The following is a 24692-nucleotide window of genomic DNA, read 5'->3' on the forward strand; positions in this document are numbered from 1 at the left end:
GCTCCATTGCCCACCACTGGTGCCCATTCCCAGCTGGATGGAGCTCCCTTCCCCACCTGTCCTTGGACCAGCAGCCAGTTGTGAGCCCAGTGAGCAGTGTCCCATCCAGGCCACGAGCAGCCAGTGTCTCCAGGAGAATGCTGGGGGTGTCAAAGGCTTTCCTGCGTCCAGGTTCACATCCAAAGCCTTTCCCTCACCCCCTGAGCTGCTCAGCTTGTCGTAGAGGGAGATCAGGTTGGTCAGGCAGGACCTGCTTTTCCTGCACTGCTCCCCAGTGCAGCCCAGGCCTGTTTGCTCTCAAGGTTTCCCTTGCCCCCCCACTGGAGCTGGGTTAACTGCAGTGACCTGTTGGCACCTGTGCACACAAAATGCACCGTGGAGTTCTAAATGTTCCCAACAACCAGCACCTGAAGAGCTGCCTTGAACCACAGTTGCCTGTTCTTGCAAGCTTAGGAAATTCCCTTTGGAAACACAGGCATTCCACAAAACTATGGCAGTTTATGCTCTCTTTTTACTTGAAGGATCAAGACTTCATGTAAACTTCTGCCTACATTTTTTATAGGAAAGGTTGGAATTCTTGTTGTGTCTTGAGATGCCACCAGACAAATTTCAGACAGAATACTGTATCAACCAGAATTTGTTAATCCAGGGTTTACGGTTTGCTGTTCTCATACTTCTTAAAAATCTCTTTATTTCTCCCTAATGTTCCTGTTTTTCAGGTGGTTTTGTATGTATTAAAGTTGAGCCCTCTGGGCCTTATCAGATAAGGCTGTTCCTGGCTCAGAATATTTTCCACAATTCCTAATTTTCACAGCTTTTCATCTAGAATTTGAGAGGCATATGTTCTTGAATTTTTATATCAATTGTGTGATTCATGTATTAAAAAAATCTAAAATAATTGTCTCTTATTTTAGAAAGAAGTTTTCCCTTATCCAGAAATCACCAATGAAGAACTAGCAGAGATCAACCAGTTTGTTGGACCTGTCGAAAAATTCTTCAATGAAGAAGGTATATTATTAGTTTTTTATTTATGCAAGTGATTTACTGAGTTCAAAATGATTTAACTGTTGAATAATTATTATTACACTGTAAATACTTAAGTCATTTTATGCATTTCTTACTAGTCATGTAGTGCTGCTGGTTCTATGGCATGTCCATTGATGAATTTTTTTGTGGAGTATTGGGATGCTGACTAGAAGATATAAATCTCCAAACCAGAAAAAAAACCCAGGAAGTAAAAGAATTCTGGGATAGAGGTAGGATTTGAAATTGGTTTTAGCTCAGTAGAACTGTACTTTTTACTGCTTCGTTCTCAATACTCAGGGTTGCAAGAAGGGCCATCAATAAAACCTCTGTGCTGGACTTCCAGAGGGCAGATTTCAGCCTGTTCAAGAGACTGGTTCAGAGGGTACCCTGGGAAACAGCCCTTGGAAACAAAGGGGGCCAGGAGGGATGGACATACTTCAAGAAGGAAATCTTAAATGCACAAGAGCAGGCTGTCCCAGTCTGCTGAAAGGCAAGGGAAGACAGCCAGCCTGGCTGAACAGGGAGATCTTGAGGGAAATTAGGATGAAAAGGAGAGCCTACTGATTATGGAAAAAAGGACTGGCTACTCAGGAAGAGTTCAGGAATTTAGTTAGGTCATGTAGAAAGAAAATCAGAGAGACGAAGGCAAGATTTGAACTCAATCTTGCCACTTCTGTTAAGGAAAATAAAAAATCTTTCTTTAGATACATCAGTAGCAAAAAGAGGGACAAGGAAAACCTCCATTCTTTAGTGGACATGGGGGGGAACATAGTTATTAAAGATGAGGAAAAGGCTGAGGTATTTAACACCTTCTTTACCTCAGTCTTCAACGGTAGGACAGGTCTCTCTGAGGACAGCTGGCTTCTGGAGCTTGTAGATAGGAATATGAAGCTGAACAGTCCCCCCGTAATCAAGGAGGGAACAATCAGCGACCTGCTGAGCCACTTGGATCCTCACAAGTCTATGGGACCAGATGGGATCCACCCAAGGGTGATGAGGGAGCTGGCAGAAGAGCTCGCCAAGCCTCTCTCCATCATTTACCAACAGTCCTGGCTCACTGGGGAGGTCCCAGATGATTGGAAGTTGGCAAATGTCACACCAATCCACAAAAAGGGCTGGAAGGAGGACCCAGGAAACTCCAGGCCTGTCAGCCTGACCTCAGTGCCTGGCAAGGTTATGGAGCAGATCATCCTGGGTGCAATCACACAGCATCTACAGGATGGACAAGGGATCAGACCCAGCCAGCAGGGGTTTAGGAAGGGCAGGTCCTGTCTGACCAACCTGATCTCCTTCTACAATCAGGTGACCCACCTGGTGGATGAGGGGAAGGCTGTGGATGTGTCTATCTGGACTTCAGCAAAGCCTTTGACACTGTCTCCCATAATATACTCTTGAAAAAACTGGCAGCCCATGGCTTGGACAGGGGTACTCTGTGCTGGGTCAGGAACTGGCAGGAGGGTGGGCCCAGAGAGTGCTGGTGAATGGGGCTGCATCCAGCTGGGATCTGGTCACCAGTGGTGTCCCCAGGGATCAGTGTTGGGCCCAGTCCTGTTTAACATCTTTATCGATGATTTAGATGAGGGGATTGAGTCCATCATCAGCAAATTTGCTGATGACACCAAGTTGGGAGGGAGTGTCGACCTGCTGGAAGGCAGGAGGGCTCTGCAGAGGGACCTGGACAGGCTGGAGAGTTGGGCTGGTTCCAATGGGATGAGGTTCAACCAGGCCAAGTGCCGGGTCCTGCACTTTGGCCACAACAACCCCCTGCAGCACTACAGGCTGGGGACAGAGTGGTTGGAGAGCAGCCAGGCGGGAAGGGACCTGGGAGTGCTGATTGACAGGAGGCTGAACATGAGCCAGGGTGTGCCCAGGTGGCCAAGAAGGCCAATGACATCCTGGCCTGTATCAGGAACAGTGTGGCCAGCAGGTCCAGGGAAGTGATTCTACCCCTGTACTCTGCATTGGTGAGGCCTCACCTGGAGTACTGTGTCCAGTTCTGGGCCCCTCAGCTCAGGAAGGACATTGAGGGGCTGGAGCAGGTGCAGAGAAGGGCAACGAGGCTGGGGAAGGGACTGGAGCACAAGTCCTATGAGGAGAGGCTGAGGGAGCTGGGGGTGTTTAGCCTTGAGAAGAGAAGGCTCAGGGGAGACCTCCTCACTCTCTGCAACTCCCTGAGAGGAGGTTGTAGGCGGGTGGGGGTTGGTCTCTTCTCCCAGGCAATCAGCAGTAGGACAAGAGGGCATGGCCTTAAGCTGTGCCAGGGGAGGTTTAGGTTGGACATTAGAAAGAAATTCTTTACAGAGAGGGTAATCAGCCATTGGAATGGGCTGCCCAGGGAAGTGGTGGATTCTCCGTCCCTGGAGGTTTTTAAGATGAGGCTGGACGTGGCACTTAGTGCCATGGGCTGGCAGCTGTGGTGGTAGTGGATCAAGGGTTGGACTTGATGATCTCAGAGGTCCTTTCCAACCCATCTGATTCTATGATTCTATGATTCTATATATTGTGATTTTTTTTTCCCAAAGCTTTTAAATGTCTTACTCTGCTAAGACTGGTTGTAGCAAAATTCAGAAGAGATATTAATAAATGATGACTCATTGGGAAAAATCAAAGGTATTTGTGTTTTTTCAGCATTAGACTAATGATTCTATTTAGGAAAAGTCTTATTAGCCGTGTGCATTCCAGATAGGGCTGCAGGGTGTTCCTTCCATTAGTGCTGCAATAGATAAGCCAATTCCAGAACAATTGTACAAAATTGGTTTTTACAGACAGCAATTTCTGAGGCAGTTAAACACTATTGTCTCAGACTTCCCACTGACAAAGATACCAGGTCTGGGTTTCCAAACACTGCAGGAGTTTGGAGAAGCTAGTGATTGTCACAGATCACAATTTGTGAGGTACAGGTCATTTTAACAGTAAAATTGTATTGCTGCTTACTGACAGTAAATAAAGAATTTATTCAAATTACACTTTTTATTTCTTTGCTCTGTTGGAGAAATTAATTTATGGAGTAAAAAACCTGCTGTTTAAGGGAGGAATAAAAATGCCAAACTATGGAGTCTTAACTGCAGGTAGAAATTGCTCATCTTTGAATTCCCAACTGTTTCTGTTTAGTTATTCAGGGTAACTTAGGGGTGTGGTTAAAATAGGTCAGTAGGGCAGCCCTAAACAGAAACTTGGTGGGACTGGCACTGGGGAAGGAAACTCATCTCAGCAGAGTCACTGGAAACCTGACAATGTCCTGGCACCACAACTCTCTCTCCCTGGGACAGCTGAGGACACTCCACAGATAAGGATCTGGTGCAATGGAGCTAAAAAATTAGCATGGGGAGCAAAAAATGTTGTTTGAAGAGTTTTCTTTCTGAATAACTTATGTCAGAAGAAGATCAGAATGTCTGGTTGCCTCCCCCTGCTATGTTCACACAGAAGTTCCAGCACCCTTTCACTGGGGTGAATGTGAGGTTTCTTTAGGAAGCTCCATTGCTTTTGCAGAGTTACTTCTTGTGTATTTTTTGGAAAGGTGGCTGTGTTCCCTCTGCTGCAGCTTACAGCCTTCCTGAGCTGCTTAACATGATTCCTGTTTATTTTCACTGCAACAGTACAGAACAGCTCTTTTAATTCCCCAGGAACTGGAAAAACTTCTAAGAACAAGATTTTGTAGTTAACTCATTTTTTTTCCCTCATGACTTAGCCATTGTTCAGGTAGAAAATCATGGGAATCTTTTGCTTATTCCAGTCTTCGAATATGCTGACATGCACACATACAACCTGTACGTATAGAAATGTTTGAGAAAATGAAATAAACCCCAGATATTTCCCACTTCCACGTCCTTTTCCTGCATATGTTATGAGGGCAAACAGGACAGTTGGTAAGATCAGATTGAAGCTAGAAGGAGGAATTCTGGTGGAGCTGGAGATGAGAAGTCTGTCTCCATCTGTCATGAGCACTGTGTCTTCTCTGAAGTTCCTTCAGAAGATTGGAGAAGAATTCCAGCAGGGAAGATGTGGGGAGTTGGCTCAGTTCTTCAGGTGTGGGCTCTCAGGCTGCTGACAGGTCTGAGATCCCTGTGCTGCTGGCTCAGGGCATGCCCTGACAGGGACCTGGGCAGTCTCACAGGTTTATGTCACTAAGAAGCACAGTTTGAAATGGTAAAACCTTCTGTATTTGCAGTGGACTCAAAGAAGATCGATCAAGATGCAAAAATCCCACCTGAAACTTTGAAAGGGCTGAAGGACTTGGGTCTCTTTGGCATGCAGATCCCAGAGGAATATGGTGAGTCCATGGTCACAAAAGGAATAACCCAGGAGTTAGTCTGTATTTAGTGGTGCATTGCAAAATGTGTCTGTGCTGTTCCATGTGTGGTCTTGGCTGAATTAGGAGCTGGGGCCTCCTCCCTGGTTAATAAAGGAGCTCTGTGTGCCCTTCCCTTGGGTGCCATGACTAATTTTAGCTGGTGTAAATTCCTCTTGGCATAGCATTTCCCTTTTTGATTGTTTTTTTGGATGCAGTAGAGAAACTTGACATTTTGGGAGACTTGTTCTTGCTGATGGTTCCTAAACTTGTGCTGGGTCCAAAGTGCAGTGTCTCATGGAAGTGACCTATCAAAGCTGTCACTGGCAGGTAGGAATGTGCTGGAGCACCTGGAAGTGTAAAAGTATAATGTCTGTTTACTGAAAGGATGGCTTTTGGATAAAATCCTTCCTGTGCATTACTGAACAGTTCATGTCCTGAAGGGCATTGTGGTGCCAATTGGCATCATAGACATTAATTCCTCACTGGAATAACCCTTACACTTGCAAAGGAGTTTTCAAGAAAATTTTGATCCTATTTTTAAATGTAAGTTAAAAATTGGCATTGAAACTAGAATTTTCCGTGAAATTTATAAAGAAATGAGAATATTGCAAAGGGATGCTGAGGAGAAAGCTCAGAGAAAGACAGTTTCACTGGGGAAAATACCTCATTTTTGAACAGAATGGCATGAAACAAAATATTTTTTTCAGTGTTTACAATAATTCTGTGTAAAGCTGGAGACATTCTTCAGCATTTACTTGTTGCTAAAGTAATACTGTTATTTTTTGTAGCATTTTGTTATCATGTTAGGCAGTATAACTAGTGTTGCTGTGCTGCACTGGTTTCAATTTAAGTCTATATACAAATTCATTAAAGTATATCAGACAAGTGGCATATGCTGTAACATGGTGTGGTCTCTGGTTAACTGATTGTTAATTAATGCTTTTGAAATGCATAAAAAATGTTATTAACTGTTTTTCATGTGTGTTCAGAACTAGGCAGGGTGGTGTGAGGGTGAGGTAGAGAAGAGGCTTGCCAGCTCTTTCAAGGTTTGCTCTTCAGGATGGTGTCTTGGGAAGAGAAGGATCTGGACAGAGCACCTTGACCCAGGTGGGAAGAGAGAGGTGTTTAGGAGTTAAGAAATATGTTGGAAGAAGGCAGGAGGTTCCTGTCCATGGAAAGGAGGTGTTGGAGGCAGGGAACAAAGGACAGAGCTCAAAGCAGAGCATTAGGAACCACCATGACACTGGAAGTGTAACTTACTATTGATTAACTAAAAATAAGTTTCCCACTCTATTTTTTTAAAGACTCTCAAAGGCAACGTATTTAACTTTGAAGTCATACTTTAATTAAATAACATGTTCTTGTTGTTTTGATGCTTATGAAATAATATTCTCTCAGCTTCCAGTTTGCAAATATGCAACCCACTCAGCACACTTGTGGAAAATCAAAGGCCTGTGGTGTTGTAAACTTAGATGCTGGATCAAACCAGAACGTGGAAAGCAGCTTAAACAAGCTCCTCTAGTCTGCACCATAAATAATATACTTCTGATGAGATTGTTCCCCATTTTTTGTAGGTTAAACATGATTTATTTTTGGTGCTGGCATTGTTATATTTTAAAACCTTTCAGTCAAAGCAATCAGGGCTTTGTGCACTGCACAGTGGTTTTCATCATGGTTTGTAAAAGTGGCCTCTTTGCCAGAAGCACTGAAGTACAGAAATTTAATGGGGAAAACGAAGCTCATGTGGATCATGGATTATCAGCTCCAACATGGGCATCGCTGGAGTTACTGCTGTGCACATCGTCAGGAGTCTCCAGGCTGAATCCTGAGCCCAGCACTGCTTGGAAAGGGGAAAAGAAGTCAGAGTACAGAGTAGAGGGGGAGTGTGAGAGTTAATCCATGTCTGGGTGCTCTTAATCTGTGAGGGGAAGGGGGTGTGAGGCAGTGATGTGAGTTAATGGTATCAGGGGCTGTTGTTGCGTTTATTCAGTGTACACACACCAGCAGGGCTGTCGAGACATCTGCAGGAGTAAGGAACGTGTGACCCTGACTTACACCACTGTCCCACGTAGAAAATTGTTACCCTGGACAAAAGATTGTTATCTTGATTAGATTAAATTTTTTATTCACCAGTAATATATAAAATTATCTTAAATGACAGCGAGCAGGACTTCTGGTCCTGACAGCATAAAATTGCTGAACATTGGACTCATAAACGTACAGCTTTGATTTATCCTGCTTCCTCCAGGAAGCATGTGCTGGTGTCAGGTTTGTCTCTTGGTATATTCACATTTTTTTATTAAAGACATTTTTGAGGTGTTAGATTTTACCCCTGTCTAGTACCAATTGGGAAGTCTGCTTGGGAACAAACTATCCAGTTTTGTTTCTCTCCAGTTAACAGTGTTACATTCCTAATGTTTCTGTACTTGGAAGGGATTTTTTGGGGGGAAGGGGCAAGTTATATCTCCTTCGAATAAACTGTTCTTCTTGTTGCAGGTGGCCTGGGCCTGTCAAACACCATGTATGCCCGGCTGGGAGAGATCACTTCCCTGGATGGATCCATTGCAGTCACTCTGGCAGCACATCAGGCCATTGGGCTGAAGGTAATGCTGCTCTTTTAGGTCCAGGAGTTCTGCACAAACTGGCATGGAAAATGTGCAGTGTGGGTACAACAAATCAGAATCACCAGTGAAGCATCAATGAGGTGGAGCATTGGTTGTTGGTGTCCCCAGCACCCTCTGCCAGTGGCTCTCATGCAGCAGAGAGACTGAACAGGAAGTGCACAAGAAAATGACAAGTTCAGGAAACACAGAGCTAAGAATTCTTAGAAAAAATGCTCTAAATATCCAAGGTTTTTTTAGTTGAACAAACTGGATGAATGTAGCTAGAATAAATATTGAAGTAAATAAAGTATCACAGGGGATAACATTATGGAGACCAGTATCAGCCATGCAGAGAGTTCAGAAGGGGCAAACTTTGTCTAGCTGGATGAGACTGCAGGCTGGGGAGCTTAGAGAAGAAAACTCACCCAAGAGCAAGTATGTGAGTTTTTGTTTGCTGTATAATACAACCTTTTACTGATGGATGGATGGTGTCTGAAGCTTGAAAGAGAAGTAAGTTCATGAAAAAATTCCTCATGGAATTGAGCAGACAATGCTAATTTAAAATACTTTAGTGTCTGATAAGTAATGAAATCTGTTGTTTCTTAAACTGCCCCTTGTTTTGCCATAAAATGTGCAAGTAAAGCTTTCTGAACTTGGTGAAGCTGGCCAGCTTCGTGTCTTTTTCCTCAGGCTGTCGCTGAGCAGTTTTGTGCTGATTCTTTGTGCAGGGAATCCTCATTGCTGGCACTGAGGAGCAGAAGGCCAAGTACCTGCCCAGGCTGGCCTCAGGGGAGCACATCGCAGCCTTCTGCCTCACCGAGCCCGGCAGGTACTGCCTGGGGTCCACCCGACCTCCACACAGCACCCAGAGGGGGTTATGGTTGTCATCTTCATTAATATATTAAGGCTTTATTGTTTAGGGCCTGTGGCTTCAGTGTACAAATCAGGTTTTTATTTTTATTTTTTAAAGGTGCACTTCAGACCATTTAATTACTCCTTCCCCAACATGCTACTCGTGGCAGTTTCCATGAAACTCATAACTGTTGTTGTTCCCATCCCAGGATTTCCTTTCCTTCATTTCTGGCATTACTAAATATGAATTGAAAGGATACTTCATGCTGTGTCAGAAGTAACGTGCTGCGACTGTTCTAGGATGCTTTCAGTTCTTGGTCAAAATTACAAAAACCTGTATTCAAGGAGATACAAAAAATAATGGGAAGAATTTTGGGTGTTACTTAGAGGTCAGAAGAGGGATCTTTGTAGCAGCAGCTTTTCAAAGATTAGGTATTTGTTCCAGTTACTCACTGACTGTCACTAATGTTGCAAATGTGTTAGTACAGAAGAGGGCCAGTTTTGTGGAAAGCACACAGGGAGCCTGTAAAGGAAACTGGTGGAAGGACTGAGACCAGCTGAGTGTCTGAAGTTGAATCTTACCTGTCCATGCAAACTGCAGCCTGAAACTTTCCCAAGCTGCTGTCTGCTCAGGTGACCTCCAGTCAGTGTTTGCTTAATTGCTGATTTTCTTGTTGCTCCCAGACCTCAGGGATGGTTTTATTCAAGGGTCCTGAGCTGGGCTGTGACCCTCTAAAAGCTGTCCCACTTGCAGGGGAAAGTTAAACTAGCACAGATATTTTAACCAAGCAATCCACTGAAGGGACTCATAAGTAACACACAGGAGAAAAACAAGGGCCAGCCATATTCTGGAATTCTTCTGATATCTTTCCTACCCCAGTGTTATTTAAAAAGATTTCTGGTCTTTAGCTTCAGTCTTCTTAGAGATCTCAGTTCTAGTGCACAGACCAATCATCTTTAGAACTGAACTTTAGCAATCTAATCCTATTAAAATACCAGCTGAGCTCTGGCTGTTCTGAGAACTTCACCCTTGTCCGCAGCTGAACACCTCAAGTGAACCTTGTGGCACTGTGATTTGTGGAAGAGGAAACTTCTTTTAAGGGGGAAACTGAGCTGCTTGTTAAGTTATGGAGTAAGGTGGTGATGCAAGAGGGAGTGTGAACTTAATCACAGAGTGTAAACTTCTGATTGCATTGTTGTAATTTGCTTGCTGATTTTGCTCCTGTAGAAGGTATTTGGTGTGCCCAAGTGCTCTTTGATAGAGACTGTCACACATTTATTTTTCATTTCTGTTGAGCCTTTTTTCACATGAGATATAAAACCAGGGTGTGAATTTTTGAGGAACGACTTAGACTTGTTAAACTTGGTGTGTTTTAGGATGACAGTTTCACTGTGTATTCACATAGCTCGACATGCAGCTCAAAAAAAGCTGCTTATGTGGCATTGTGAACACTCTGGTCAGGTCCTAAGTGTGATAACATACATGGTAACGAGCAGGAATGTCCCCTCAGGTAACTTTTGGAGCTGTTGAATTGGTAAGCTTCACTGTTAGTTAAAAACTAATATTCATATACTGCTATTTAACAGACCTGTAAAGCCTCCTTTTTGAAGGATGTGAAGAGGGGAGTTTTGTTTTTAAAAATGTGTTTATTTCTTTAAACATTAATAACTTGTTTGTTTTTCAGTGGGAGTGATGCTGCATCCATCCAGACCAGAGCAACCCTCAGTGAAGATGGGAAATACTTCCTGTTAAATGGCTCCAAGGTACCCAGTCCCAGGCTGGAAATAGGACAGGCTTTTGTTCCAAGTGCACAGCAAATGTCAGTGTCCTTTGCAGCTTTGCCATCAGTCTGGCTAAGGAAGAAGCTGGTGTGGCAGCTGCCTTGAACTGGGAGGTGTCCAAGCTGGTGAAGAATGACCGTGTCAAAAAGACACCCCGTGTTGGTTTAGGGCCAAAGAGACTAGAAAAGCACTGTTAGGGAATAACTGCACTAAATTCTTGGTAGTAAAGTAGAAACCGACTCCCAAGTTCCTTCTCTATCACCAGCTTCTGGGTTCAGCTTCAGAGTTGTTGGTTAGTTAGTTAGTTAGTTAATTAGCCCCCTCTGTGACAGCATAGGCACAAACAAACCTAAACTCATGTTTTCCTCTCTCTTCATTCTTCAGGCCAGATTTTGTAGGTGCTCGTAAAAGAAAACTTGACATTTAATTGGAAATGGGGCTGCTTGGAACAGTTCTGCTAAAAGAAAAAATGGTAAAATACAGCATAAGAAAATAAGAAATGTAGAGATGTACTGGCTTCAGCAGTATGGGATACACTGCAGACTTGATCTGTAGTTGTTGATTTGTTTGTGATGTGAAGAGACCTACTCTGTGGGAGAGGCTGTACAGAAATGTGGCCTGATCAGAGAATTTCTGATCAAGTTAAATTTGTGGGCACAGGATTTCTGGAGTCTGCCTTCCCTCGTCTCCCTCACATGCTGCAAGCAGCAGGGCATCCAAGCTTTGGGGAAATGCACCATGGATTTTAATTCAGTTCATACTGATATTAAACCTGGGTTTATAGCTGCTCTAAACTTACCACCTGTGGTCAGCTCTCCTTGCAAACATGTGCACAAGAGGCAAAACTAGTAGCAGACACTCATTAGAATTTAAGGGAAGAATCAGCAATTTTTCACCACTGTGTTCTCTGCCCGGTCTGTTACGAAACCCTTCAAACAGTGCTCACAAAACCAGAACAAATGTATTTCGTACACTTCTTTCCTCTCTTAAAACAGGTTTGGATATCCAACGGTGGCCTTGCAAGTATTTTCACGGTGTTTGCCAGGACAGAGGTTGTGGATAAAGATGGGCAGAAGAAAGACAAAATCACCGCTTTCATCGTGGAGCGGGATTTTGGGGGAGTCACCCATGGGAAGCCTGAGGATAAGTTGGGCATTCGAGGCTCCAATAGTAAGAATCACTTACAGCTGCTAACAGAAATGAGTTTAATATTTTTATGGTTTATTTAGTTTAGTTCACCTGAATTCAGAGGCAGATCAGTATCTATTCCATATAACAGTGTAAGTTTCATGTTTCTTTACCTGGCTTTTCCTGTGAGCCCTTCCTAATGCAGGATCTGAAATAAGAAATCCATATTGTGCAGGTTTCCTCACTGGGCAGTGACAGAAATCACTCAGGAGATTCAGTAGCCAAAAGCTTTAATCTAGAAGACTTCATCAGTTCTTCTTAAGCTTATTAATGATTACAGCTTTTCACCATCTGTCTCCTGGACTTGACTCCTGAATCAGTTCCTTAGAACTGAGACAAAATAAAGACACAACTGTAGTTCTCTGTTTACACAATGTACAGTAATTACATTTTTAATGTTTTACATCAGTCATTGATGTCAACAGCCTTTTCCCAAGGCAAAGCATTATACATGCTCTGGCAAAGCATGTATAATTCTGTCATAAACAATGCATTAGGAAACCTTCATTTTTTGTGACAAATACTGACTTATGGTCCTGAATGTTTTTTAAATATTTTTGTGTCATACTTGAACAGCTGCTAATTTTGTGTTTCAGCCTGTGAAGTACATTTTGAAAACACCAAAGTGCCTGTAGAAAATGTAATTGGAGAAGTTGGAGGAGGATTTAAGGTAAGCAGTGGAAAGTAACTAGTGATGATTTTTAAAAGCCTGAAGGAGACTGGTTTTGTCCCCTGTACTGCAGTTTCCCTGTGGGCAGTTTGAGCACTGCCACACTGAAGGGTCCTGAGGAGAGACTGCTCCTCCCTGCTGTGCTCTGTGTAAATCGGTTTCCCTGGAATGTCAGGTCTCTGTGTATCCCAGTGCAGTTAGAGAGGCTGGTGCTGCTCTTTGTGGGGTTTTGATTGCTTTTTGGGGTGTGATGTTCCCTTCAGAAAAGGGAGAGACTCCTTCAGCCTGAGCTCAGTCAGGGAGTGTCACCTACTGTTTCCTGCAGCCACAACTGTGGACTGTGTGGAAAGGGAGAGTGAGAAATGAGTGGAACAGGCAATGGCTCCAGGAAAGCCCAGGTCCTGTCCAAGGTCCCCTGGCTGTCAGGTGGTTTTCCAGGGTTGGATTATTGCACAAGGAAACAAGGACAGGAGTTGCCTGACCAGCTGCCCCAGCACTGGCTGCTCTTCCTGCCATCATGGAAGTGGGACACCAGTAAAGACACCACCTGTCCCTTTGCTCTTTCTGGTTCTTCTCAGTGTCTTACTCTTCCTCTAGCAGCCAAGTCCAGACCTAAATATTAAATGAAATAATTTTCTTAAATGTAGTAAAGATTAAAAGAAGGTTTTTGTTTTCCTCTTGAGATCTAGTTATCACAAGTTAAAATGTAGGAACAATAACTTCTTTGTTAGGTCTTTTGACCTGTCACCCATGTGTCTCTTGCTAAGAAACATTAACACTATATTCCAAAATCTGGTTTTGTCCATTATTGATCTGTATTTCATTTCTACACCTTTCATTCTTGTTCCCTTCTATGGTATGTTGCTGAAAGGAATCTGAAGCAGAGATCATCCATTGCAGATCAGCTGCAGGGGATTTTATAAATATAAATATAAATAATATAATCAAACAATATTGTGGTTTTCTTCATTTTTTTATAAACCAGAGCAGTGCTGTCTAGTTGGAATGTTGTTTATCTAGCTGCAGATAAAGACATTTTTATCTATATTTTACCTTCATGTACTTTGAATAGAGATTATTTCCAGGTCACTGGATCATCAGTCTCTGAAAACTATTTCAGATATAAAATTTGATGTAGTGAGTGACAGTAAAAGCTCAGTTTGGAAGTGTTTCCCCTGGAATGCTGTGCTGGCTCACTGAGGGCAGGTGTCCCAGGCCAGGAAGTGTGTTCCAGTGAGGAATGAAATGCAGGGAAGCACTAAAGCATGAAGCAAGATAGAAGGAACCATTGTGATCTAAGTAGAATGTTGCCTAAACCCCATTCATTTTCCTCCCAGGTTGCCATGAATATCCTAAACAGTGGAAGATTCAGCATGGGCAGTGCATCTGCTGGAATGATTAAGAAGTTGATAGGTGGGTGAGCTGGGTGCTCTGCAGTGCAGGAACTCATCTGCCTGAGGGAGAGAATGCAGGGTGGGAGCATGAGTCTGCATTGTCAGCCATGACACCTTTAAAGCACTAAAATAAGTATCCTAAATGGTTATTAAAAGCCTGTTTACAGAGGCTTTACACTGAAGATTTTTTTCAGTTCACGCAATGGAATGTTATTGCCTCTGTTGAATTTTTCTGAGGTAAAATGTTCTTCCTAAGAGAAAAGCCTCTATGCTACTGCTTTCAGAAGGTGTAATCTCACACAGAACCTCCACTTGAATAACTGGCTCAAAGCTAGGCACAGTAATAAGGAATAATACTGCCAATAATTAACCAAAATAGCAACAGGTTCGCACCAAAATTGATTACTTCTCTAAGAGCACAGGCTCACACCTCAGGCTCAGGTTCAGAAGCCTTTGACAGGCTGGTCCCAGACTGGATCAACACCATCACTGAGGGTGTTTTTCCCAAAGTGGGGGTTACTGATGTAGACTGAGGTGTCACCATGGGGAAAGGCACCATGGTCTGTCACAGTTCTAGTTCTGCTGTTCTGAGATGGATTTTTTCTTTTTTTTTCTTTTTTTTTAAGAAATGACATCAGAATATGCTTGTACCAGGAAACAGTTCAATAAGAGACTCAGCCAATTTGGATTAATTCAGGTAATAAAAAATGAAACCCCTAAACCTCTCTGCTTGTATTGACTGAGTGCAAGGACACAGATTATGTTGGGGGTATCTTGGCAGAGTGGTTTAAAGAATTTGCTAGAAGTCTTAGATTTATGGAAATGTAGCACAGATGATCTTTTAAATGTCTAGAATGATAAATGAATAAAGATATTTATTTTTTTATTGTTCATGATTGTTTTGCAGTAGAACTTTTTATTGATTCGTGTTTGATAATAAACGTGTGGAGACTGCAGTTGTGTTTTTAAATTGGAGGCTTGACTGTGGGATTTTGCCCCTGAATTTCTGTGTGATTCCTCACATTGCTGTTTGACAGGAGAAGTTTTGTTTTATGGCTGTGAAAGCATATGTAATGGAGAGTATGGCTTACCTCACTGCAGGGATGATGGACAGGCCAGGCTTCCCAGACTGCTCCGTGGAGGCAGCCATGGTCAAGGTGAGGATCAGGTAGATTCAGGGAAGGACTCCTGTGTTTCAGTCTATGTGCTCAAAGTGCTCAAGGGCTCAGGGGTTGCATTTAGACAAGTGATAGAAAAAGCTCAGCCAGATGAACAAATAAACATTCCTGTTCTCTCTGTAGCCCACATACCATTAATTACCTCAGACTCGAGCTTTTGTCACCACACAAAATACAAACTGCCCTCCTGAGCCTCTGGTGAGGCTTCACAAGAGCACAGAGACACTTGGTCACAGTTCCACTGCCAGCCTGGCCAAGTGCTCCTGTCCCATGGTTGCAGCATCAATCTTGAGGGAGAGCCAGGCCCTATGTGCTGGTGTGTCCCTGCCCAGGGCTCCCTCCCTCATTTCCAGCCCCACCAATGGTCCCTTGCGGTGTGGTCAGTGCAGAAATCTGTGTTCTGCTGAACCTGGGCATGAAAGGCTCCAGCCAACCACCTGGAGCTCTTCTGCCGGTGTATGGCTGCCCCTCTCCCCAGAATGTCCTTGTAGAGACTTCCTTGTGGATTGCAAGGGCACTGAGTTTAACCAAAGTTTACACCCCACAGGGCTGCTATTTCAGGCAGGTTAACAGGACTGGTGTAACAGCAGTAGAAAATATTACAGCAGTGTCATGTAAATCCACCCCCAGAGAAGTGTGTCCTGTATTGCTGCTGATTTCTCTTCTGTATTTCCTGGTGGTTCAAGTCCTGTTCCCTGGCAGGTGTTCAGCTCTGAAGGTGCCTGGGCCTGTGTGAGTGAAGCTCTGCAGATCCTTGGAGGCCTTGGCTATATGAAAGATTATCCCTATGAACGTTATCTCAGGGACACCAGGATACTGCTCATCTTTGAGGCGAGTACCCAGTGCCAGTGCTGCTGTGAACTGCAGTTCACACTCACAGCTGTCAGCCTGAGCAGAAACCCAGGGCTTGGCTGACCAGGATCATTCCTTTAGCTGCAGAATCTGCAGTAGAGTAAGACTGCAGAACTAACCTTGCTTTTCTTGGGGATATGGAGAGTAGTTTCCTCTAATACAATAAGCTATGATGGCTTTTATATACTAACCCCTAAGTATGAGTTACAGCAGGAACTGGCACCAGCTTTGCCCCTGGAAACAACAAACTGGTGATTTTTATGTGTGTGTGTGTGTGTATATATATATATATACAGTGATATGAACACATTGGTAGGGTATTTAAAGTTTCTTAAATATTTGGAGTTTTGCTGGATGATTTAATAAAATACACAGCTGCTTTAAATACACTATCATCAGAAAAAAACATCCCAATTCATAGCTTGGGTGGTTGTTTCTTTGAACAGACTAAAGGATTCTAAATTAGCATAAAAGCCTAAAGCTCTTCTGGTTGACCAGAGTAACTCCTCAGTCTCTGGCCAGTAAATAGCTGTAACTGCACAGGGACTCACAGTGAAACCAGAGCACTGCAACTGCCTGAGCAGGAGCCTCAGGAGGGTGCTTTGTGTCAAGCATATTTTGGAACTTTTTTGCTGCTTCATCTGTTCTAGTGTAAGCAGTAGGATTTGATACAAGGTGTCTCTAATAGGATTTTTTGGGTTTTTGTGGCTGAGCTGCTCTGTTGGTGCCTAGGCTGGAGTAACCTTTCCTCTTGTGTGCTTCTCACAAGTGAAGTAGGGAAACTCATAAAAGATTAGTTTAGAAGTTTCATTAACTTATTGATGGGCACTTATTTAAAAAACAAAAAAGGCTGTGAAGTTTATTCTGTTTCCAGGCTGGATTGTCCATGACCATCATCTGCACATCTGAGTCAGACTGCCAGGTTGATTTCTCTTGGTGGGACATGTGGAAATGATCATTTACCTCCTGGTGCCAGGACAGCAAAGATCTCAGCTGCCAAGTCCTGCACGTTCTCCATGTGAGCTCAGTGCATGGCAGTCACCTCAGTCACCTGAGGGGCAGGTGCTCCTGCAGATAAATACCTGTGTTTGGGGATGGAAGGACAAACCCAACCAGCCTGTCAGGTCATTGTCCTGCTCCCTGCAGGGCTGGCTGTCCATGAGTCTGGCAGACATTCCAGACAGGAACATCTAAAACCACACATAAGGAGCATGTCCTGGACTGGCTGAAGCAGAGAAGACCTTTTGGTCTTGTTTAAAAAACAAACTATTCCACCGTTGGAATTCCTTCAATCCAGCTCATTTGGAGCTCTTCTGCAACTTTTTAAATGTTCCTTCACTGGAACAATGCACAACTTTTTTCACTCAAAATGCATTTAGTCTGGTTTCTTTTTCATTATGATGCATTTGTATGTTTAATAATGAGGGGCTCAACTTCTGCACAGCTACATGAAATCAGAATTAAAATTGAGGTAAAGCAAAAGACAGCAAACACTTAGGGGTGGAGGAAGAGTCATCTTGTAAAACTGGAACAATGGAAAGGTGCTTGGAAAGCACTCAATATTATCAACTTTATAGTTGCCTGCAGAACCTGTCTGCAAAGACTTTAATAAAAATAATTGATAGACTGTTTACCCTTTGTTGCTTGTTGTTCTGCCTCCCCAGCTCCTGTTTCTGCTCCAGGCAACCTCACCTGGGGGCAGCCTCTGGCACAGGTGTGTTTTCCTTACAGGTGCTGATCATCTTCCATCTTACGAGCCCAAATGCATTTTAGAACATTCCATGGCAAACTACAAGATATTTAGACACTGAAAGCAGTTTTAGGAGAAGAAAAAGTATAGAAAATATGATCACAGCATATCTGGGGTTTTTAAAATACTAAAAATACTTTGTGTTTGGTACTGACTTCCCTTTCTATCCTGTTTTTTACAGGGAACAAATGAGATCCTGCGACTGTATATTGCACTGACGGGTATGCAACATGCAGGCAAAATCTTAACTGACAAAATAAAGTATGTTTTTATTTATTGTTCATAGTTTTTATTAATTTAATCAGAATCTGATAACTTTATAGATAAGAGGGGGAAACTGTAGGAAGAACTCAGTATTTTCAATGTATTGCCTGTAAAAGGTAGTTAACAGGGGTCTCTTTTTGTCTTTTTAATTGGATGGTTCATAGATTTAGGAATCTTGGCCTTTAATGCATCTTATCTTGGAATTACAGCTTGTGTAAAAGTCTTTCTTCCAAGACCAGTAATGCAAATGTTAAATCTGAACACAGTTGTGTTGGTACAACAGCTGTATTGTGCATATTGAGTACCTGGTCCCTGGAATTCCTTGTGAGGGTGTTGGGGAGGAGCTGGTGACTTTTAAGGCTCCATAATTGCTCTTCAGACTTCAGAGTAAAATGGATCACTTGGTGATTCCCAGACAAACTGCAGGTGTTCTGCTAAAGCATTTAGAGTTTCAGCTGGTTATGACTGAACCTCCTGGAATTTGCTTCTCAGCTGTGTTCTCCCCAACATTCCAGAGAAATCAAGAAAGGCAACGTGGGCGTGGCCCTGGGGGAGTTTGTGAACAAGATGCGAGACTCGCTGGGCCGGAAGGTGGATCTGGGGCTGGTGGGGGACACCGGGGTGGTGCATCCCAGCCTGCAGGTGAGGCAGGGCCAGGGCTCCTCCTCCTCAGCTTTGCTTTCCTTTGCTGCTCCTCTCAACCTCATCCCCTGGCCTGGCAAAACAAACTGTGCGCTCAGGAACAGTGGGATTTACAATGTAAAATATTGCAGGGTAGAGAAGTCAGTTATAGCTGTTTTATTGTAGGATACAGGGAGAACGAAGGCTGCTCTCAGTCTGCATTTAGACAAAACCCAGGCTGATATTCATTTTAGTAATTTGTATAAACTAAAGTTTGTTTGTATGCCCTTCATAGTAAGGTCTGACACAAAACAAGGGTTTCTTCCTGTTTAACAGTTTCAGGTAAGAATTCCTGTGAACTATATATACACATACTTGCTTAATCACTTAGTAAATCATTTTTATGACCCAAAATGATCGTTCTGTTAATAGCAAAAAGATAAGGTATGTTTTTCCTGGGATGTTCTGTTAGTTGTTTTTGTAAGTATAAGCCTAAACTGAAAAGTTACCAGAAGTAAAATCTAACAAATTTTAATGCATGTTTTATAGAGGAGAAATAATGCCTTGTCTGGCTTTCAGAAGCAAATTGGATGACTGCGAAAAAAAGACCAAGAGAAAATCTATTGTCCTGTTTAAAGGGGGTGAAGGTGCACTGCTTTTTTCCCTTACAAAACCACTCAAATGCTTGTATTTTCTGTTTTATTTTATAGGAGAGTGGCAAGAAACTTGAAGAAAACATTTATTATTTTGGAACTACAGTCAGGGGCCTGCTAACTAGGTTTGGCAAGGTAACTATTATTTTGTCTGTTTGTTACTGAATAGTTTATCCTCAAGGCCTCACTGGCATCTGGAGTGTGTGGTCAGAGCCAGGACTTTCTTCACACCACACGTTTTCACTGAATGTGAGAAAACGCTGAAATTCTGTACTCAATGTAATAGACAATTTATGTTTTCAAAACCAAAACCAAAGCACAGGCAATCTCAGTGAATTAGTTGTTTTCTTCTACTACTGTAAGCCAAATCCTGCTGCAGCAACTGTTTGAAGTCCTCTGCTGTGAGCAGCCACTGGAACCCAATTCCCGTTCCCAAATGAGGAGCTGCCCCAGCAGGTTGTGGCTTTGTGCTGCTCATCCCTGTTGTGCAGCAAACCAATCAGTCCCATGCACAGTGCTGGAGTTCAATCAGGAGAGCCTGCATGTGGAATACCCTGGATTTTCCATGTTGTGGCAGTTAATCTGATGTGTTCTGGGAATTCTGACCAGGTTCTGCCACACTGCACTTCACTCAGCACATATTTTTAACAGTATCTTTAATACCTAAATTTCAGTGATTTTTGGCATTTAGCAGAGAGGTCTGGGATGCAGCAGTTCTGCTCTTGGCTGCAGCCAGGAAGGGTAATAGTTAATCCAGAACTTTCTAACTGAGGGTAGAACCTGCTTATGCTAAATAAATATGGACCTAAACACAAAGTATGAACAATATAACGCTTGGTTAAAGCTTTAAGTGGAGCTAATAATAATTTTTACTCTTCTAGACAATCGTGGAGGAGCAGCTGGTGCTGAAGAGGGTGGCAGACATCGTGATTAACCTGTATGCCATGACAGCTGCCATCTCCAGGGCCAGCCGCTCCATCAGCATCGGGCTGCGCAACCACGACCACGAGGTGAGTCCCGGGGCAGCCATTCCCATTCCCATTCCCGTTCCCTGGCTGTGCTCCTTGGAGCACCACACACTGCCTTTGTAAAGGATTCACTGCAAACCCTGCCATAAAGCCAACGGTGCCCCAGGGTGTTGCCAAACCCGTTGGTTCCAGGGTGCAGTAACCAGTTGCCTCTCAGGGCTCTGAACGTTGAGTTCCACACTATCAATGTGTTTAAAATACTTCTTTAACACACACATAGACATTTATAAACTAATTACAGATTTGCACGTTCTCTTAAACCTGCTCATGCCCTGCAGTTCTCCCAAACTCTTTCCATATAATCCTGAATACGAACATAATCACAACACTGTTGTGTCAATACATTTAATGACAGTAAAGTGATGATACAGGAGCTCATTTCAAGTTTCATGGTAAGAGTTATGCTACAGGACAAATTAACCTTTGGTTTTGGCCTTGAGACTCTGTGTGTGTGTGAGCCCTGTTGTGTTTTGATTCCCAATCACTCTTTAGCCAATTTTGAGTTGCCCTTGACCCTCAGCAGCTCTAGGGTCCAAGGGACTGTACATGACTGGTTTGCAGGGCTCCATTATCAAGGAAAAAATGACTTTTAGAAGTTTAAAGTACTGTATTTTTACTACATTGTTTTGTTTGTGAAATTCTTTCACTAGTTTTCAACGCAGTTTTCCTCTTTTCCCAGGTGCTTCTCACAAATATCTTCTGCACAGAAGCGTATTTCAAGAATAATTATGCTATGGCTCAATTAGAAAAATGTAAGTTCTATAAAATAATTTTTACATTCCTATGTCTTTCACAGGCTGTGGTCAAAAGAACGTGGGTTTGATGTGACCAACAGAATAGTTTTGCTCTGCCTTTCATTCAGATGAGGAACAGAACTGGAACCTGTTGAGAAGAGTCTCTTCATTCCACAGCTAAAGCAAACGTCTGGGATTCTTTTACTGAGGAATAAAAAGTCTATCACTAGCAAATACTCCTGTAAAGGAACTGATAGAAATTAGGGATTTGGTCTGTTTGGGAATTCCCAACCAGTCAGGCACTGGCTCTGTGAAACTCAGTCTGCAATAATCAGTCTTTTTCAGAGGAGAGTGTTAAATTCCTTCCTGGCACTCAGGTGCAGATACATTGCATTTGTATTCCAATGCTTTTTGAAAGAAACGTAGAACAGCTATTTATGGTACTTTGGTTGACTTTCCTTCTGTTTCTCTGCAGATGCAGATGAGAACCTGGATGATTCCATTAAAAAAGCTGCAAAGCAAATCCTGGAGAAGAGATCCTACATCTGCTCCCACCCCCTGGACAGGACCTTCTGACCACCTCCCTGCCAGCAAATACAGAGGAATGTAAATCAGGGAGGAATTTTCTGCAGCTCAAGTATTTAATACCTTAATAACTGTTATTTCATGAGTTTACCAGATGTAACTGTATAAAATAACACTTATAAACACAACTTCATATCAAGAGGATAAATAAAGAGATTTTGCTTAAAGCTCAGGTTGCCTTATTAGATGTGTGTATGTCTCTTTCCCTTGTTTCTGAGGGTGGTTTCATTGTGTTTTACCTTGAATTTTATCAGAACTTCTCCATGTTCTGTTCTTGACCTTGGTCATACAGCTTACACTGACTCCTTTGCTGTGCTTTGGCTTTTGAAAACAATAAATAGGGGGTTTATTTAAATGCAAGCTGTCATTGTTGTCAGAAAAGCCTCATGAGATAGTAGATTTTAATGAGAAATATAAAAGTTTTAATTTTAATATTATGAGACACAGTTTTTCCCCTACCTGCCCCCTCTTGCTAACTCCAGACAGAACTCAGCCACCTCCAAACTGTCGCTGCAGAGTCGGTTTTATCCAGTGACACGTTTCAACAGTATTTGCCAGTACTCGCTGGCTGCATTTCCCTTGGAAGGCCATTATATTTGGGGTGACAGGTGCACATTGCCTGTTGTTCCCTGGGTTTGTACTCCCTGAGTCGCTTGTCCAGACTGCTGTCACTGCCCAGTGTCACCCTGGAGGGTGTCCCTGCTGGGTGAGGTTGGGGCTGTGTCCTGCTCTTGCAGATTGCCCTGTTTTAAACAAACAGATGTTTCTTGCAGAGTAACCTGGAGTGGCAAAGGCCTCCTGGACTAAGCTGTTTCTCTTTACCTACAGATCCCTAATAAACAGAGTTGCAATTTTTCAAGTAAAGATGTTCACTGAACACCACAATCTGTAAAATCACTGGCTGCGCTCGTCAGGGGGGTCACCCCTTTCATCGCTCCCTGTGACTCTGTCCCTTCGTTCCTGGTGCTCAGACCACTTGGGAGCAGTGTGGTTGGAATAAGGAATTTAGGTCACAAAGTGCTCTTGCACCGAACAACAGATGTGTGCTCTGGCAAACTCAATACCACCCTCAGTAGTTCTGAATCAGCTGGCAAGGTGTGTATTCTGTCAGTTCTGGGTTCCTTAGAGCTGCAGCACTGTGCTGGGGAAAAGGGGTGTATGAGCTTTGGAAAATGAGGCAGGCAACTCAGGAGTGTGTAAGGATGTCATTAGGTCATGTAGAAAGAAAATTAGGTGAAAACTCAGTTAGAACTTAATCTGGCCAGTGTAAAAGATAATAAAAAGTAGTTTTATAAATACATTAATAACAAAAGGAGAACCAAGGAAAACCTTCATTGGTTATTGGACATGACAGGGAGGGGGCATACAGTCACCAAAGAGGAGGAAAAGGCTGAGGTCCTTCGTGCCTTCTTTGCCTCAGTTTTTAACAGTGAGACGACGTCAGGTTACTTGATACTTGTAACTATTTCTTGTTGATGGAAGGCTGAACTGAGTAGGAAGGAGGAAACGTTTTGTCCTGAAACAAATCATGATCAGTTATCTGAGATCATGAAGCTCATGAGAGATTCCCATGGGCCACTTCTCGAGCTTGTCCAGGTCCCTCTGGATGTCTCTGTCCTTCAGGAGTGTCACCTGCACCCTCAGCTCAGTGTCATCCGCAAAGGTGCTTAGGGTGCCCTCGATCCCTTCGTGTGTGTCATTAATGAAGATATGACATGACACTGGTCCCAGTACGGACCCCTGAGGGACACCACTCATCACTGATGACCACTGGCACTCTGAGCTGTTGACCACTACCCATCCAGCCAACTCCTCATCCACCACACAGAGCCTCCATCAGCTCTGTGGCTCTCCAGTTGAGGGAGAAGGATGCTGAGTGGAGGGGTTGTGTCAAAGGCTTTAGAGAAGCCCAGAGAGGTGGCATCCAGAGCTCTCCTCTTGTCCACTAGTGCGGTCACTCCATCAGAGAATGCCCCTGGGTTGGTCAGGCAGCACATACCCACTGTGTGCTCTCTTGAGGTTTCTTTTTGTATGTCAAATAATTTAAGAAGTTTGGAGGTTTTTTCCCTTTTTTGTCAACAGACTTTGAGGACCCTGAGAGAAAGCAGTCCCTTAAATTTCACATGAAGAAGAAATAGTAAAGGCTCCATCTTTCCCATAAAACAAAAGTGCCTCGTTAGCCCTGGGACCCCCACGGTGCTAAACTGGGCTCCAGGCTGGAAGCTGCCTACAGGAGGGCATCTGCCTGGAGCCAGAAATCCCTCAGGAGCTGTGGCTGACAGTGCCCGAGGAGGGCAGAACCCCTGGGCTGTGGCTGCCTGTTGCTCTGAGGGAGGCTGAGCTCTCGCTGCCCGTGAGCCGGTGCCGGGAACACAGGGCAGAGCCCTGAGCTCAGCGTGTGTGGGAATGTCCCAGCCCCGGGATAGAGCTGCCAGCAGGACCTGCTCCCTCACAGGAGTGGGTCCATCCCCCACGAACACAACCCGGCCATGAGGTCACAGCAGGGCTGTGAGGTCACAGAGCCCCGTGGTCCCACAGCACCACAATGACCGACCACTCAGTCCCTGACTGCAACTGTTGCGGCAGCAGCGGCGGCGGCAGCAGTGTCAGATTAGGTGGCGTTTGGACAGTGATTACTGGACAGTGATTACTGGACAGTGATTACTGGACAGAGATTGTACAGCAGCGGTGTCAGGACAGCGGTGTCAGGACAGCGGTGTCAGGACAGCGGTGTCAGGACAGCGGCGGCAGCAGTAGCTGCCGGACGGTGTGAGGGCGAGGGGCCATGGCCCTTGCTCTCCGCCTCTTCCTCCTCCTCCTCCTGGCAGTGGCCCTGCACGCCAGGGCTGCCCAGGCTGCTCCGGTGCCAGCGCGGGGAGCAGGTGAGCCGGCGGCCTGGGGCACCTTTCCCGGCCAGCGGGCTCTTCTCCCCGGGAAACGTTGGGGATGGTTTTCCCCAGGGCTTTAGTCAGGGTTTTCTGGGTGTGGGAGAGAGCCCCGAGGGACCCTTGGCTGCTCCAGCCGCTCCCCCAGGGATGTTGCACAGGGATGGGAAGAGTGTGGAGAGAGGCCAGGAGCCAGCCCAGAGCTGCCCAGGCCCCTCTGCAGCTCTGGCCATGTCCATTGACATCTGGCCCCCACGGTGCTCCCCAAGCCCCTGCAGTGCCACAGTTCTCTGAGGCAGGAGGGGATCCCAGCATGCAATGGAAATGGTTCCCATC

At 44.2% G+C, this 24692-nt stretch overlaps 1 protein-coding gene across 1 annotated transcript in view; it reads left to right on the forward strand.

Moving 5' to 3' along the window:
- Positions 1–21638, forward strand: part of ACAD9 (acyl-CoA dehydrogenase family member 9) — a 22275-nt gene extending 637 nt beyond the window's left edge. Inside the window, exons 2-18 of the mRNA XM_027666016.1 lie at positions 915–1008; positions 5195–5296; positions 7814–7920; positions 8649–8749; positions 10458–10536; positions 11550–11724; positions 12339–12412; positions 13750–13825; positions 14433–14503; positions 14844–14963; positions 15687–15815; positions 17768–17847; positions 18366–18492; positions 19182–19259; positions 20006–20134; positions 20832–20904; positions 21362–21638. Coding sequence (XP_027521817.1) covers positions 915–1008; positions 5195–5296; positions 7814–7920; positions 8649–8749; positions 10458–10536; positions 11550–11724; positions 12339–12412; positions 13750–13825; positions 14433–14503; positions 14844–14963; positions 15687–15815; positions 17768–17847; positions 18366–18492; positions 19182–19259; positions 20006–20134; positions 20832–20904; positions 21362–21462 — 1716 coding nt within the window. The 3' untranslated portion in view covers positions 21463–21638. The remainder of the gene's footprint in view (positions 1–914; positions 1009–5194; positions 5297–7813; positions 7921–8648; positions 8750–10457; positions 10537–11549; positions 11725–12338; positions 12413–13749; positions 13826–14432; positions 14504–14843; positions 14964–15686; positions 15816–17767; positions 17848–18365; positions 18493–19181; positions 19260–20005; positions 20135–20831; positions 20905–21361) is intronic.
- The last annotated feature ends 3054 nt before the right edge of the window (positions 21639–24692 follow it).

The sequence above is a fragment of the Corapipo altera genome, unplaced genomic scaffold, assembly GCF_003945725.1.
Source record: "Corapipo altera isolate COAL_440 unplaced genomic scaffold, ASM394572v1 101, whole genome shotgun sequence".
Classification (NCBI taxonomy): domain Eukaryota; kingdom Metazoa; phylum Chordata; class Aves; order Passeriformes; family Pipridae; genus Corapipo; species Corapipo altera.